Source organism: Salmo salar, chromosome ssa04 (assembly GCF_905237065.1).
Source record: "Salmo salar chromosome ssa04, Ssal_v3.1, whole genome shotgun sequence".
In the NCBI taxonomy this organism is placed as follows: Eukaryota; Metazoa; Chordata; class Actinopteri; order Salmoniformes; family Salmonidae; genus Salmo; species Salmo salar.
Genome location: NC_059445.1, coordinates 24,628,326 through 24,644,501, shown reverse-complemented (window position 1 = coordinate 24,644,501; position 16,176 = coordinate 24,628,326). Strand labels below are relative to the sequence as shown.

The 16,176-nt window shown below is 44.4% G+C and overlaps 1 protein-coding gene across 1 annotated transcript in view; it reads left to right on the top strand.

The window, feature by feature from the left end:
- The window catches only part of LOC106602691 (double C2-like domain-containing protein beta), a 50,803-nt gene that overhangs the window by 25,036 nt on the left and 9,591 nt on the right, over positions 1-16,176 (top strand). Inside the window, 3 exon segments of the mRNA XM_014195474.2 lie at positions 969-1,095; positions 1,305-1,361; positions 1,770-1,894. Coding sequence (XP_014050949.1) covers positions 969-1,095; positions 1,305-1,361; positions 1,770-1,894 — 309 coding nt within the window.

Sequence of the window (16,176 nt, the reverse complement as noted above, 5' to 3'; positions counted from 1 at the left end):
AGCTCATCTGGTATGCTCGGTGGACTGTTCAGCTTGCGTCTGGGTTTCCCTTTGTAGTCTGTAAAAGTTTTCAAGCCCTGCCACATCCGATTAGCGTCAGAGCCGGTGTAGTAGGATTCAATCTTAATCCTGTATTGACGCTTTGCTTGTTTGATGGTTCGTCTGAGGGCATGTCGGGATTTCTTATAATCGTCTGGATTAGTGCTCCGCTCCTTGAAACCGACAGCTTTAGCCTTTAGCTAGATGCGGATGTTGCCTGTAATCCATGGCTTCTGGTTGGGATTTGAACGTACGGTCACTGTGGGGATGACGTCGTCGATGCACTTATTGATGAAGCCGATGACTGAGGTGGTATACTCCTCAATGCCATTTGATGTATCCCGGAACATATTCCAGTCTGTGCTAGCAAAACAGTCCTGAAGCGTAGCATCCGTGTCATCTGACCACTTCCGTATTGAGCGAGTCACTGGTACTTCCATCTTTAGTTTTTGCATGTAAGCAGCAATCAGGAGGATATAATTATGGTCGGATTTGCCAAATGGAGGGTGGGGGAGAGCTTTGTATGCATCTCTGTGTGTGGAGTAAAGGTGGTCACTAGGAGCGCCACTTCTGGATGAGCGTTTTGTTGTTTGCTTATGGCCTTATAGAGTTGGTTGAGTGTGGTCTTAGTGCCAGCATTGGTCTGTGGTGGTAAGTAGACAGCTACGAATAATATAGATGAGAACTCTCTTGTTAGAGAAGAACCACACCTGTGTGGAAGCACCTGATTTTAATATCCTTTGCATCCCTCATCTACTAAATTATTTACATTATTTTGGCAGTTACTTGTAGATCAGTGGGGTTTCTATCTGCAGCATAGAGTCCCCACTGCTAGCTCTTGAGAGTGTATGTTTCTATTTCTCACTTTCTGTCTGTGTGTGTGTGTGTTTGTGTGTGTGTGTCTGTGTGTCATTCCTGTCTGTGTGTAGGCTGTGTGTGTGCGACATGGACAGGCTCGGTCGTAACGAGTTTATCGGAGAGGTCCGTGTCGCCTTGAAGAAACTGAGCAAGGGCGAGAGCAAAAGATTCAAAATGGGTCTGGAGAGAATTACACAGGTATGTAGTGTGTGTGTGTGTGTGTGTGTGTGTGTGTGTGTGTGTGTGTGTGTGCATGCGAGAGAGAAAGAGAGAGAGTGTGTGCTTATGCATGTGTGTGCATGTGAGTGAGTGCACATGTGGGCTTGCGTGTGTATGCGTCAGTTCGTCAATGGGCTCTAATGATTTATAAACTGTGTATTGAATTGAATCTCCCTTCTCCCACTCAGAACAAAGATATCAACAAAGAAACCGTGGAGCAAGGAACTCCTGTGGCTGAGGAAGAGGTAAGAAGATTACCATCATTGTCATAAATAGTAGAGATTGTCATATACATATAGTATTGGCCCGTAGCAGGAGTAGTAACATTAGTTGTGCTACTACTATTACTGTAGTAGTAGCAACAACAGTGGTGCCACTATGATAGTAGTAGTACTAATCCCACTGTTATTGACAGTCCTGTCACTGATTTCCCAACATGCAATTCATCTTATTATTTTCATTCATTTTATAACTTTTTTGTTCCATGAATTTTAAGTGACTCTATTTGTAGTATGTTTTTAATTGTCTGTTTTACACGTGTTGGTCTTAATTCATGAACAGTCAGTCCATTGACATACATTAAGGGAACTATCAATCCAGTTTAGTTCAAATTTGTAGTGGTGTCACGGCTAACTGTGTCCCCCCTCCCCCAGCGTGGTCGTATCCTGGTGTCGCTGTGCTACAGTCCAGAAAAGAGCTGTCTACTGGTTGGCATCGTACGCTGTGCCCACCTCGCTGCTATGGACTCCAATGGGTACTCTGACCCCTTCGTCAAGATGTAAGTCTTGACCCGCGCACACACACACACACACACACACACACACACACACACACACACACACACACACACACACACACACACACACAAAGGACGGAATGAAGATGTGATGATGGATGGAACGAATGGAGGAGAGGTTGTTGTTGTTGTTGTCCCTTGTCATTTCACATTACTTGTTGTTATACATTAGTAGGTCCTGTGGTGTCCTGTTGCTAGATGCCAGTCAGCAGTCCTCCCTGTTGTGCCGGCTGGCACATATAGGGCAGCAACAAAGGCTCTCTAGCGTTACTGCAAAAAAGGAAGTGGAAGAGGGAGAAGAAAGTAAGGAACTTGTTATGTCGGCCCTGCATTAAAGACCAAAATTGGTTAAAGAAAATTGTAATAACTAAAAAAGTATACCAGTTTCATTTAAGGACCAAAAATGTACAGCTGTGCCATATAGATTGCAAAAATAGTTTCCATAAAACTGTGGCAGATTCAAAACTTTTAGTATTTCAATTTAAATTATTATACAAAATTCTTGCAACCAATAGAATGTTATATAGAGTATATATATTTACAAATATATATATATGGGGGATTGAATCTACCACCTAAAAATAGTTTTTTTTAAATAAAAGACTCTACATTATTAGATGAAGACAAAGGTACCGTAAGATTACTTACTTACTGACTTTATTGTCCCCATGGGGAAATTTTGTTGCAGTGTCATGTACACATTTAAAGTGGCGTTTAAATACAAAACAAAATTGACAATACAACTTTCATAACAGTTACATACCAATAAAACATTTTTTTTTTAAAGACTAGCCTGCTGGCCTTACTGAGTCTTTTGGAACATTAGCCCGAGCTATTTAGGAGGGATATCACACCTGGCACAAATGATTGTCTAGTTCTGTTTTTCCTGCTGAGGGGTGCCCTATACCTGCGCCCAGAGGGTACAGCTAGCTTGAAATTTCGCCAATGGTGCTATTGAATTGGATCCTTTTCTATAGCTCAACTGGTTTGTATGTTGTCAGGTGTGTTGATGAGGTAGAGGACCCTGGTTCAAGCCCATTCAGAGGCAAGTTCAGGGAGGCAGCGCTATATGCTAAGCTAGCACACTGATGCTGGTTATATTTATGTGTAACAACTACATATGTCACATTGACAGTCTCTACCACAACCTTGTTATAGTGCATGTGTCACGGCTGTCTGAAGGATCGGACCAAAATGCAGCATGGTTGTAGTTCCACATCTTTATTTATTTGTGAAACGTAATGCAATACATTAAATACTTGAACTAACATAAAACAACAAACCGTGACGCAGAGAGAAAACACACTACTCAAAATATAATCACCCACAACAGAAAGGACAAACCCCTACTTCAATATGATCTCCAATCAGAGGCAACGAGGATCAGCTGCCTCCAATTGGAGATCAACCCAAACAACCCCAACATAGAAATAGAAAAACTCGAACTAAAACATAGAAATAGACAACATAGAAAAACACCCCCTGTCACGCCCTGACCTACTCTACCATAGATAATAACCACTATGGTCAGGACGTGACAGTACCCCCCCCCAAAGGTGCGCACCTAAAAAAAAACAAATAAAAAACAACAACAACAAAAACACCCCCCAACAACAAACCTCCCCACACAACAACCCCCCCCCCCCCCAACAACAAAACACAAAGGGAGGGTAGGGTGGGCGACTAATGTCTATGGCGGTTCATATGCAGTACCCAGAACCTTCCTATCTAGCTCCTCTCCCCATGGAGGTGGCTCGAGTTTGGGGCATAACCCCCACTCCACCCACTGATCCCTCTGCTTCTTTATCACCTGACCGTGGATCGTCGTCAAAAGAACCGGACTGTAGATCATTGCTAGAGGTTCTGGGCTGAAGGCCGCTGCTGAAGGTTCTGGGCTGCGGACCGCCGCTGAAGGCTCCGGGCTGCGGACCGCCGCTGAAGGCTCCGGGCTGCGGACCGCCGCTGGAGGCTCCGGGCTGCGGACCGCCGCTGGAGGCTCCGGGCTGCGGACCGCCGCTGGAGGCTCCGGACTGGGGAGCGCCGCTGGAGGCTCCGGACTGGGGAGCGCCGCTGGAGGCTCCGGACTGGGGAGCGCCGCTGGAGGCTCCGGACTGGGGAGCGTCTCTGGAGGCCTGATGCGTGGGGCTGGCATAGAAGGCGCCAGACTAGTAGCACGCACCTCAGGGCGAGTGCAGGGAGCAGGAACAGGACATACTGGACCGTGGAGGCGCACTGGTGATCTCGAGCGTAGAGCTGCCACAACCCGTTCTGGCTGGATGCTCAACCTAGCTCGACTAATGCAGGGCACGGGCACAGATCGCACCGGCCTGTGAGTGCGCCCTGACGACACAGTGCACATCACCGCATAACACGGTGCTTTCCCCGTCACTCGCTCCCCACGGTAAGCACAGGGAGTTGGCTCAGGTCTCCATCCTGACTCTGCCAAACTTCCCGTGTGCCCCCCCAAAAACATTTATTGGGGGATGCCTCTCGTGCTTCCTTCGTTGGGCTAGCTCCTCGTAATGTCGCCGTTCCTCCCTCGCTGTCTCCACCTGCTTCCATGGCAGGGTCTTGTCCCCTGCCATTACCTCCTCCCATGTCCAGGATGTCCTCCATTCTCTCCTTTCCCTGGCCCAGGATCCCTGCTCCTCCTGAGCACTCTGCTTGGTCCTTTTTTTGTGGGTGATTCTGTGACGGCTGTCTGAAGGAACGGACCAAAATGCAGCGTGTTTGTAGTTCCACATCTTTATTTATTCGTGAAACGTAATGCAATACATTAAATACTTGAACTAACAAAAAACAACAAACTGTGACGCAGAGAGAAAACACACTACTCAAAATATAACCACCCACAACAACAGAAAGATCAAACCCCTACTTAAATATGATCTCCAATCAGAGGCAACGAGGATCAGCTGCCTCCAATTCGAGATCAACCCAAACAACCCCAACATAGAAATAGAACTAAAACATAGAAAAACACCCCCTGTCACGCCCTGACCTACACTACCATAGAAAATAACCACTTACTATGGTCAGGACGTGACAGCATGAGTCATGACACATTGACACCTTATTTATGCTCCATACAAATTGATAGGGAGACTGACTGGCATAAATAAAAACATGTAACATAAATAAATAATCAACTGCTATTACTCTCTAGACTCTAAACCGTCACTAGTCAATGTTTCCCTATCTGGTCCTACAATACCCACTGGACTGCATATTTTCTCTTCTAGTTTGGGAAAATAGCACACCTGATTCAACTAATCAGCTACTCGTCAAGCCTTTGATTAAAATGTGCGGTCGTGATAGGTTTCCTAGGAGCACATTGGGAATCACTGTGCTTGCATTATGTAAGCTAGCAGGCTCGTTGTTATTCATATGACAACCTGCACTGTACATATACTGTCGGCATCATGTCTTGACAGATCATTCAGGCTGAGCCGGAGTCCCAAATGGCACCATATTTCCTATGGGCCCTTGTCAAAGGTAACGCACTCTGGGGAATAGGGATGTCATTTGGGACGCATCCTCGGTGTAAACAGATAATCATTATCGGTACACTTCACACCTGAATACGAAAATCCCCAACAGTCATTAGATTCAGTTTCCACTCCTACATGGTTACATCAACGAAATTGCCTTTTTTTTCTATTTGCTTGTAGTGTTGATTTTGATAAGATGGTGCTCTAAAGGGCATAATCTGTAACTTTCGATTGAAACAGAGTGGTATATCTACTCAGGATTTGATAAAGTGTCTCTGCTGCGAGTTGAGAACCAACAAAATCAGATTCCCTCCCTCTCACTAAGGTTGCTTCATCATCCCCTTCATTTGAGGAAGATGACTGATAAAATATTTGAATTAAATGTTTTTTTTTGATGTGTTAAAAGAGTCATGTTAAAATACCTATCACGTTACACATTTAATAATGACAGAGTGCATTTAAAACTTCACCCACAGTAAAACCTTTGGAGGACTTAATACAATTATTTTATTGATAGGAGGGGGGGAAAAACACCAAAACACACCAAAGACGTCATTCACGATAAGTAATAAAATAAAGACAGCACTTCTAAAAGCCTATTTCACACCATAGCCAGCTGAATTTGCAAGATAACTTTTCTTTCATTTAGATTTTGGCACAAATGTAAATGTGGCACTGACTCACCGATGGATTGATGTTTCAGCATTGTCTCAATGAAGAGTTTGGCATTCGACTATCCACGTGCAGTTACAAGCCTGCTAGCAGCAAGGCAGATGAGCAATATCCACCGTCGTAGTACGGATGAAGCCTGAGCTGGAATGTGAAGCTAACTGAAGCTGGCTAGCTTTAGAAAACCCTGAGTAGATCTAGCTTGCTTCGTAGTATACCCCTCTGATTCGTAGTATAGGGCTCTGGGTTCCCCCTGCACTTGTTTGTAAACTGTGTTGAGGAGGGGTGGGACTTGAATGTAAAGTATGTTGGGAATTCCCATATTCAGGGGTCAAATGTATAAATCCAAGATGAGATTGGAACAATGGTACGAAGAATAAGAAATGTATAATCAATCAAATGTATTTATAAAGCCCTTTTTACATCAGCAGATGTCACAAAGTGATTATACAAAAACCCAGCTTAAAACCCCAAACAGCAAGCAGTGCAGATATAGGAGCACGTTGGCTAGGAAAGACAGGAACCTAGGAAGAAACCTAGAGAGGAACCAGGCTCTAAGGGGTGGCCAGGACATGGTCATTAAGGCCAGATTGTTCTTCAAGATGTTCAAAGGTTCATAGATGTCCAGCAGGGTCAAATAATAATCACAGTGGTTGTAGAGGGTGCAACAGGTCTGTACCTCAGGAGTAAATGTCAGTTGGTTTTTCATAGCCGAGAGAGAGAGAGAGAGAGAGAGAGAGAGAGAGAATGGAATCACACAATATCTGTAACTGTATCTCGGAAGACTGTGGGCCTAAGGATGGAGAGAAGGTGTTAGTCGAGAGGAAAATAGGTTTATAAATGACGACATATATCCTCATTCTCATTCATGGCTCCCTCGTATACATTCCTCCCCCATCCCTTTTGAGATGTATTTTCTTTGGCGTACACTTCCTGTTATTTAGTATCCTATGTCTGAGCTGCGTTGGAGACGCTCTTCTTTCACAGTCTCAAATCTCTGACATTAACCACCAGCTGTTTAGTTAGTAGCATATTATGTCTGAGCTGTGAGAGAGAGAGAGGTTTAGAGAGAGAGAGAGAGAGATGCATTGGAGTGATATAGATATGTTTAATGCATCACCAATCCATATATGAGAGATTGAGCTTATGGAATCACACAATATCCATGACTGTATCTCGGAAGTCAGTGGGCCTAAGGATGGAGAGAAGGTGTTAGTCCAGAGGAAAATAGGTTTATAAATGACGACACATATCCTCATTCTCATTCATGGCTCCCTCATATGCATTCCTCCCCCGTCCCTTTTGAGATGTAGGAAAATATGTAGGAAGTAGGAACTCAATCTAAACCCCAAAAGATGGAGAGAAGAGGTTAGTCAATGGGACAAAGAGGTCTATCGCTAACTACATATACTCTCATTCATGACTCCCTGAAACTCATACTACTCCTCCAACTTCCCATCAAGGCTAGATTCAGATAAAGAAATGAAGCAGGGAGGCTGTAAGCAGACCCGTGACGGACAGAAAGAGCTGCTTTTTGTTCTTTTTTCTCTCTCCCTTTCCTCATTTTTCTCCACTTTTTGCTGTTCATTGATTTGTTCCTGTTCTTTTGAGCCAGAGCTGGGTGTCTTATCTGCCTCTATTTTGATGTATGGCGCGATAGAGTTCTGGAGCCAAGAGATTGTTTTTCATTTTCCCCGCTTTTTTATTTGATCTTTAACCTCTTTTTTTAAGTCTTTGACATGCAGTATCTGTTGTTTAGTATGTCGGAGCTCTCTTATTTTACAGTCACAAATCTTATTTTAGGCACTCTCTTATGTGAGAGTTTCTCATATTTTGCTGTCTTTGACGTGCAGTTTAGTATCTGTGTTACGTTCAATGCACTCTCTTATTTTACAGTCACAAATCAAATTATTTGTTTACGACATCCACTCCATGTGATTAAGTAGACTTCTGTCTGAGTTGCGTTCAAGTCTCTTTTCTCTTATAGTTTCTCATTTCTGTCTACGAGACGCCTTGCGTCTGAGCTGCGTTGGAGACGCTCTTCTTTCACAGTCTCAAATCTCTGACATTCACCACCTGCTGTTTAGTTAGTAGCCTATTATGTCTGAGCTGTGTTCGAGACACCGTCTCTCTTCTCGTACTGTGGGGAGTTGTCATGTGTGTTTGAAGTGTGTTCAGTCAAGCTGGTCAGTAGAATCAGAAGCAGCGGAGTGTTGCAACGGCGGCTGCTGTTATTGTTGTATTGGCCTCAGAGCGAGGAGTTCTGTTGATCCTATTTTGGCGAGTTCCGTCGCGCTTGTCTGTGTTGTTTTGTTGTTCCTCAAATAGAGTAACTATTTGCCTGTACTGTTTGTGATGGTGGTTTAAAGGCATACTCTAACCTAAGTATGTAGGGTAAGACTCAAAACCGAGTGGAGGTGCAGCTGAAATGTAAGGTTTACATGGGGGGAAAAACACAGCTCTCGCTCAAGTAAAAAAATATGTTTTAGGTTAAAAGCGTTTCATCATCATTTTCCCCTCATGGCAATGTGTAACTTTTAGTTATAACTGCTGCCCCTGCACTTGCAAACTGTGACCCTGACTAGTTGGCTGTGTTTGAGAGCATCAATCTAGATATGACTGATTTACGACTTACAGTAGTTATTTAGGAGGCAAAAGTGATTTGTAGATCAGTCAGTCTGCTCAGGGAGTCAGTGATCAGCAACTGAGCAGAATTGATGCTCTGAAACAACCAAGATGTGCATCCCAAATGGCACCCTACTCAGTAAACAGTGCGCTACTTTTCACCAGGGCCCATATGGCTCTGGTGAAAAGTAGATGTTCACCTGTCAGACGTATTCTCACTGTCTGTAGGAGAGTAACTGCGGTGAGCATGGTTGCCTCTCTCTCAGTGTGTGTGTCACTGATCCTACTTTTATGGAAGGTATGAAGTTAAGATCCGCTATGCCCCCAACATCCCATAATGCATTGCTTCGCTCAGTGTGACACACCTGCACAGCAGTAGTTGTCTGGAGTGTATCAATCAAATGTATTTATAAAGCCCTTCTTACATCAGCCGATGTCACAAAGTGCTACAGAGAAACCCAGCCTAAAACCCAAACAGCAAGCAATGCAGATGTAGAAGCACGGTGGCTAGGGAAAACTCCCGAGAAAAGGCAGGAACCTAGGAAGAAACCTAGAGGAAGCAGGCTCTGAGGGGTGGCCAGTCCTCTTCTGGCTGTGCTGGGTGGAGATTATAATTATTAATTTTTTATCTTTATTTAACTAGAATAGTCAGTTAAGAACAAATTCTTATTTACAATAAAGGCCTACACCGGCCAAACCCGGACAACTCTGAGCCAATTGTGCGCGATGCCCTATGGGATTCCCAATCACGGCCGGTTGTGATACAGCCTGGATTCAAACCAGGGTGTCTGTAGTGATGACTCTAGCATGAGATGCAGTGCCTTCGACCGCTGCGCCACTCGAGAGCCCTATAACAGTACATGGCCAAGATCTTCAAACATTCATAGAAGACCAGCATGGTCAAACAATAATAATCACAGTGGTTGTAGAGGATGCAACAGGTCAGCACCGCAGGAGTGAATGTCAGTTGGCTTTTCATAGCCGAGCATTCAGCATTCAGAGTTCGACACAACAGGTGCGGTAGAGAGAGTCATAAACAGCAGGTCCGGGACAAGGTAGCGCGTCCGGTGAACAGGTCAGTGTTCCATAGCCACAGGCAGAACAACACGACCAGGTGGACTGGGGACAGCAAGGAGTCATCTGGCCAAGTAGTCTTGAGGCATGGTCCCAGGGCTCAGGTCCCCCGGAAGGGGAGGGAGAGCGAATTAGAGGGAGCATACTTAAATTCACACAGGGTAAGACAGGAGAAATACTCCAGATATAATAGACTGACCCTAGCCACCCGACAAACTATTGCAGCATAAACACTGGAGGCTGAGACAGGAGGGGTCGGGAGACACTGTGGCCCCATCCGACGATACCCCCGGCCAGGGCCAACCAGGCAGGATACAACCCCACCCACTTTGCCAAAGCACAGCTCCCACACCACTAGAGGGATATCTTCAAACCACCAACTTGCTACCCTGAGACAAGGCTGAGAATAACCCACGAAGATCTCCCCCACGGCACAAACCCGAGAGGGGCGCAAACCCAGACAGGAAGATCACGTCAGTGACTCAACCCACTCAAGTGACACACCCCTCCTGGGGACAGCATGGAAGAGCACCAGTAAGCCAGTGACTCAGCCCCCGTAATAGGGTTAAAGGCAGAGAATCCCAGTGGAGAGGGGGGAACCGGCCAGGCAGAGACAGCAAAGGTGGTTCGTCGCTCCGGTGCCTTTCCATTGACCTTCACACCACTGGGCCAGACTACACTCAATCATAGGACCTACTGAAGAAATGAGTCTTCAATGAAGACTTAAAGGTTGAGACCAAGTCTTCGTCTCTCACATGGATAGGCAGACAATTCTATAAAAATGGAGCTCTATAGGAGAAAGCCCTGCTTCCAGCTGTTTGCTTAGAAATTCTAGTGACAGTAAGGAGGCCTGCATCTTGTGACCATAGCGTAAGTGTAGGTATGTGTGGCAGGACCAAATCGTAAAGATAGGTAGGAGTAAGCCCATGTAATGCTTTGTAGGTTAGCAGTAAAACCTTGAAATCAGACCTTGCCTTAACAGGAAGCCCGTGTAGAGGAGCTAGCACTGGACTAATATGATCAAATTTTTTGGTTCTAGTCAAGATTCTAGCAGCCGTGTTTAGAACTAACTGAAGTTTATTCAGTACTTTATCCGGGTAGCTGGAATGTAAGGCATTGCAGTAGTCTAATCTAGAGGTGACAAAAGCATGGATTAACTTTTCTTCATCATTTTTGGACAGAAAGTTCCTGATTTTTGCAATGTTACGTAGATGGAAAAAAGCTGTCCTTGAAACAGCCTTGATTTGTTCGTCAAAGGGGAAATCATGGTCCAGAGTAACGCCGAGGTCCTTCACAGTTTAATTTGGGACGACTGTACAACTATCAACATTAAATTGTCAGATCCAACAGAAGATCTTTGATTCTTGGGACCTAGAACTAGCATCTCTGTTTAAAAGCAAAACATTTGCCGCCATCCACTTCCTTATGTCTGAAACAGGCTTCCAGGGAGGGCAATTTTGGGGCTTCACCATGTTGCATCGAAATGTACAGCTGTGCATCGTCTGCATAGCAGTGAAAGTTAACATTACGTTTCCGAATGGCATTACCTAGAGTGAAAATACACTGCTCAAAAAATAAAGGGAACACTTAAACAACACAATGTAACTCCAAGTCAATCACACTTCTGTGAAATCAAACTGTCCACTTAGGAAGCAACACTGATTGACAATAAATTTCACATGCTGTTGTGCAAATGGAATAGACAACAGGTGGAAATTATAGGCAATTAGCAAGACACCCCCAATAAAGGAGTGGTTCTGCAGGTGGGGACCACAGACCACTTCTCAGTTCCTATGCTTCCTGGCTGATGTTTTGGTCACTTTTGAATGCTGGCGGTGCTTTCACTCTAGTGGTATCATGAGACGGAGTCTACAACCCACACAAGTGGCTCAGGCAGTGCAGCTCATCCAGGATGGCACATCAATGCGAGCTGTGGCAAGAAGGTTTGCTGTGTCTGTCAGCGTAGTGTCCAGAGCATGGAGGCGCTACCAGGAGACAGGGCAGTACATCAGGAGACGTGGAGGAGGCCGTAGGAGGGCAACAACCCAGCAGCAGGACCGCTACCTCCACCTTTGTGCAAGGAGGAGCAGGAGAAGCACTGCCAGAGCCCTGCAAAATGACCTCCAGCAGGCCACAAATGTGCATGTGTCTGCTCAAACGGTCAGAAACAGACACCATGAGGGTGGTATGAGGGCCCGACGTGGGGGTTGTGCTTACAGCCCAACACCGTGCAGGACGTTTGGCATTTGCCAGAGAACACCAAGATTGGCAAATTCGCCACTGGCGCCCTGTGCTCTTCACAGATGAAAGCAGGTTCACACTGAGCACGTGACAGACGTGAGAGAGTCTGGAGACGCCGTGGAGAACGTTCTGCTGCCTGCAACATCCTCCAGCATGACCGGTTTGGCGGTGGGTCAGTCATGGTGTGGGGTGGCATTTCTTTGGGGGGCCGCACAGCCCTCCATGTGCTCGCCAGAGGTAGCCTGACTGCCATTAGGTACCGAGATGAGATCCTCAGACCCCTTGTGAGACCATATGCTGGTGCGGTTGGCCCTGGGTTCCTCCAAATGCAAGACAATGCTAGACCTCATGTGGCTGGAGTGTGTCAGCAGTTCCTACAAGAGGAAGGCATTGATGCTATGGACTGGCCCGCCCGTTCCCCAGACCTGAATCCAATTGAGCACATCTGGGACATCATGTCTCGCTCCATCCACCAACGCCACGTTGCACCACAGACTGTCCAGGAGTTGGCGGATGCTTTAGTCCAGGTCTGGGAGGAGATCCCTCAGGAGACCATCCGCCACCTCATCAGGAGCATGCCCAGGCATTGTAGGGAGGTCATACAGGCACGTGGAGGCCACACACACTACTGAGCCTCATTTTGACTTGTTTTAAGGACATTACATCAAAGTTGGATCAGCCTGTAGTGTGGTTTTCCACTTTAATTTTGAGTGTGACTCCAAATCCAGACCTCCATGGGTTGATAAATTGGATTTCCATGGATTATTTTTGTGTGATTTTGTTGTCAGCACATTCAACTATGTAAAGAAAAAAGTATTTAATAAGATGATTTCTTTCATTCAGATCTAGGATGTGTTGTTTAACCTGTTAGGGCTAGGGGGCAGTATTGACACGGCCGGATAAAAAACGTACCCGATTTAATCTGGTTACTACTCCTGCCCAGTAACTAGAATATGCATATAATTATTGGCTTTGGATAGAAAACACCCTAAAGTTTCTAAAACTGTTTGAATGGTGTCTGTGAGTATAACAGAACTCAAATGGCAGGCCAAAACCTGAGAAGATTCCATGCAGGAAGTGGCCTGTCTGATAAGTTGTGTTTCATCTTGGCTCTTTTTATTGAAGACTGAGGATCTTTGCTCTAACGTGACACTTCATACGGCTCCCATAGGCTCTCAGAGCCCGGGAAAAAGCTGAACGATATCGAGGCAGCCTCTGGCTGAAACACATTACCGCTTTTGGCAAGTGGCCGATCAGAGTACTATGGGCTTAGGCGCGTGCCCGAGTCGACCCCATGCTTTATTTTCTTTCGTCTGTTTACCTAAACGCAGATTCCCGGTCGGAATATTATCGCTTTTTTATGAGAAAAATGGCATAAACATTTATTTTAAACAGCGGTTGACATGCTTCGAAGTACGGTAATGGAATATTTAGAATTTTTTTGTCACGAATTGCGCCATGCTCATCACCCTTATTTACCCTTTCGGATAGTGTCTTGAACGCACGAACAAAACGCCGCTGTTTGGATATAATTATGGATTATTTTGAACCAAACCAACATTTGTTATTGAAGTAGAAGTCCTGGGAGTGCATTCTGACGAAGACAGCAAAGGTAATAACATTTTTCTTATAGTAAATCTGACTTTGGTGAGTGCTAAACTTGCTGGGTGTCTAAATAGCTAGCCCTGTGATGCCGGGCTATCTACTGAGAATATTGCAAAATGTGCTTTCACCGAAAAGCTATTTTAAAATCGGACATATCGAGTGCATAGAGGAGTTCTGTATCTATAATTCTTTAAATAATTGTTATGCTTTTTGTGAACGTTTATCGTGAGTAATTTAGTAAATTCACCGGCAGTGTTCGGTGGGAATGCTAGTCACATGCTAGTCACATGCTAATGTAAAAAGCTGTTTTTTAATATAAATATGAACTTGATTGAACAAAACATGCATGTATTGTATAACATAATGTCCTAGTGTTGTCATCTGATGAAGATCATCAAAGGTTAGTGCTGCATTTAGCTGTGGTTTGGGTTAATGTGACATTATATGCTAGCTTGAAAAATGGGTGTCTGATTATTTCTGGCTGGGTACTCTGCTGACATAATCTAATGTTTTGCTTTCGTTGTAAAGCCTTTTTGAAATCGGACAGTGTGGTTAGATTAACGAGAGTCTTGTCTTTAAAATGGTGTAAAATAGTCATATGTTTGAAAAATTTAAGTTTTTGCATTTTTGAGGTTTTTGAATAACGCGCCACAGGATTACACTGGCTGTTACGTAGGTGGGACGATTTGGTGCCACCTACCCTAGAGAGGTTAAGTGTTCCCTTTATTTTTTTGAGCAGTATATATAGTGAAAACAATAATGGTCCTAAAACGGAACCTTGAGGAACACTGAAACTTACAGTTGATTTGTCAGAGGACAAACCATCCACAGAGACAATCTGATATATTTTCAACAGAAAAGATCTAAACCAGGCCAGAACCTGTCCACGTAGACCAGTTTGGGTTTCCAATCTCTCCAAAAGAATGTGGTAATCGATGGTGTCAAAAGCAGCACAAAGGTCTAGGAGCACAAGGACAGATGCAGAGCCTTGGTCTGACGCCATTAAAAGGTCATTTACCACCTTCACAATTGCAGTCTCAGTGCTATGATGGGGTCTAAAACCAGACTGAAGCCTTTTGTATACATTGTCTTCAGGAAGGCAGTGAGTTGCTGCGCAACCACTTTTTCAAAATTTTTGAGAAATGAGACAGACGATATAGGCCCACAGTTTATATTTTCTGGGTCAAGGTTTGTATTTTAAGAGAGGCTTTATTGTTGCCACTTTTAGTGAGTTTATTATGTTCAACATAGGAGGGCCAAGCACAGGAAGCAGCTCTTTCAGTTACAATGGAATAGGGTCCAGTATGCAGCTTGAAGGTTTAGAGGCCATGACTATTTTCAGCAATGTGTCAAGAGATATAGTATTAAACAATTTCAGTGTCTCCGTTGATCCTAGGTCCTGGCAGTGTTGTGCAGAATCAGGACAACTGAGCTTTGGAGAAATACGTAGATTTAAATAGGAGCCTGTAATTTGCTTTCCAATGATCACGATCTTTACGTCAAAGAAGTTCATGAATCTATCACTATGCTGAAGTGAAAGCCATCCTCTCTTGGTGGTCCGATAGGCCAGGATTATGAGGAAAACATTAAGATCCACAATATTTATTCCATGGGACAAAACTAGGTCCAGAGTATGACTGGCAGTGAGTAGGTCCGGAGACATGTTGTAAAAAACCCACTGAGTCGGTGATGGCTCCAAAGCCTTTTGGAGTGGGTCTGTGGACTTTTCCATGTGAATATTAAAGTCACCAAAAATGTGAATATTATCTGCCATGACTATAAGGTCCAATGGGAATTCAGGGAACTCCGTGAGAAATGCTGTATACAGCCCTGGAGACCTGTAAACAGTAGCTGTAAAAAGTGATTGACTAGGCTGAATAGATTTCACAATTAGAATCTCAAAAGACAAAAACAGTCATTTGTTTGGGGGGGGGGGGGGGTGTAAATGGAAATTTGCTATCGTAAATGTTAGCGACACCTCCACCTTTGCGGGATGCGCAGGGGATATGGTCACTAGTGTAACCAGGAGGAGAGCCCTCATATAACCTCTTAACTTATCCAGGCAAAAATTGAAAAAAGGGGCCTAAAATGACATACCCATATCTAACTGCCTGTAGCTCAGGCCCTGGAGCAAGGATATACATAGTATTGGTAAAGGAAACACTTTGAAGTTTGTGTAAATGTGAAAGGAATGTCGGAGAATATAACACAGATCTGGTTCAAAGAAAAACAACAATTTTTTGGACCATGTTTGAAATGCAAGAGAAAGGCCGTAATGTGTTAGTCCAGCCCAGGTGCAATTTAGATTTTGGCCACTAGATGGCAGCAGTGTATGTGCAAAGTTTGACTGATCCAATGAACCATTTTACTTCTGTAAAAAAAAATGTATCAAGACTGCCCAAATGTGCCTAATTTGTTTATTAATACCTTTTCATGTTCATAACAGTGCACTCAAACAATAGCATGGTATTCTTTCACTGTAATAGCTACTGTAAATTGGACAGTGCATTTAGTTTAACAAGAATTTAAGCTTTCTGACAATATCAGATATGTCTGTGT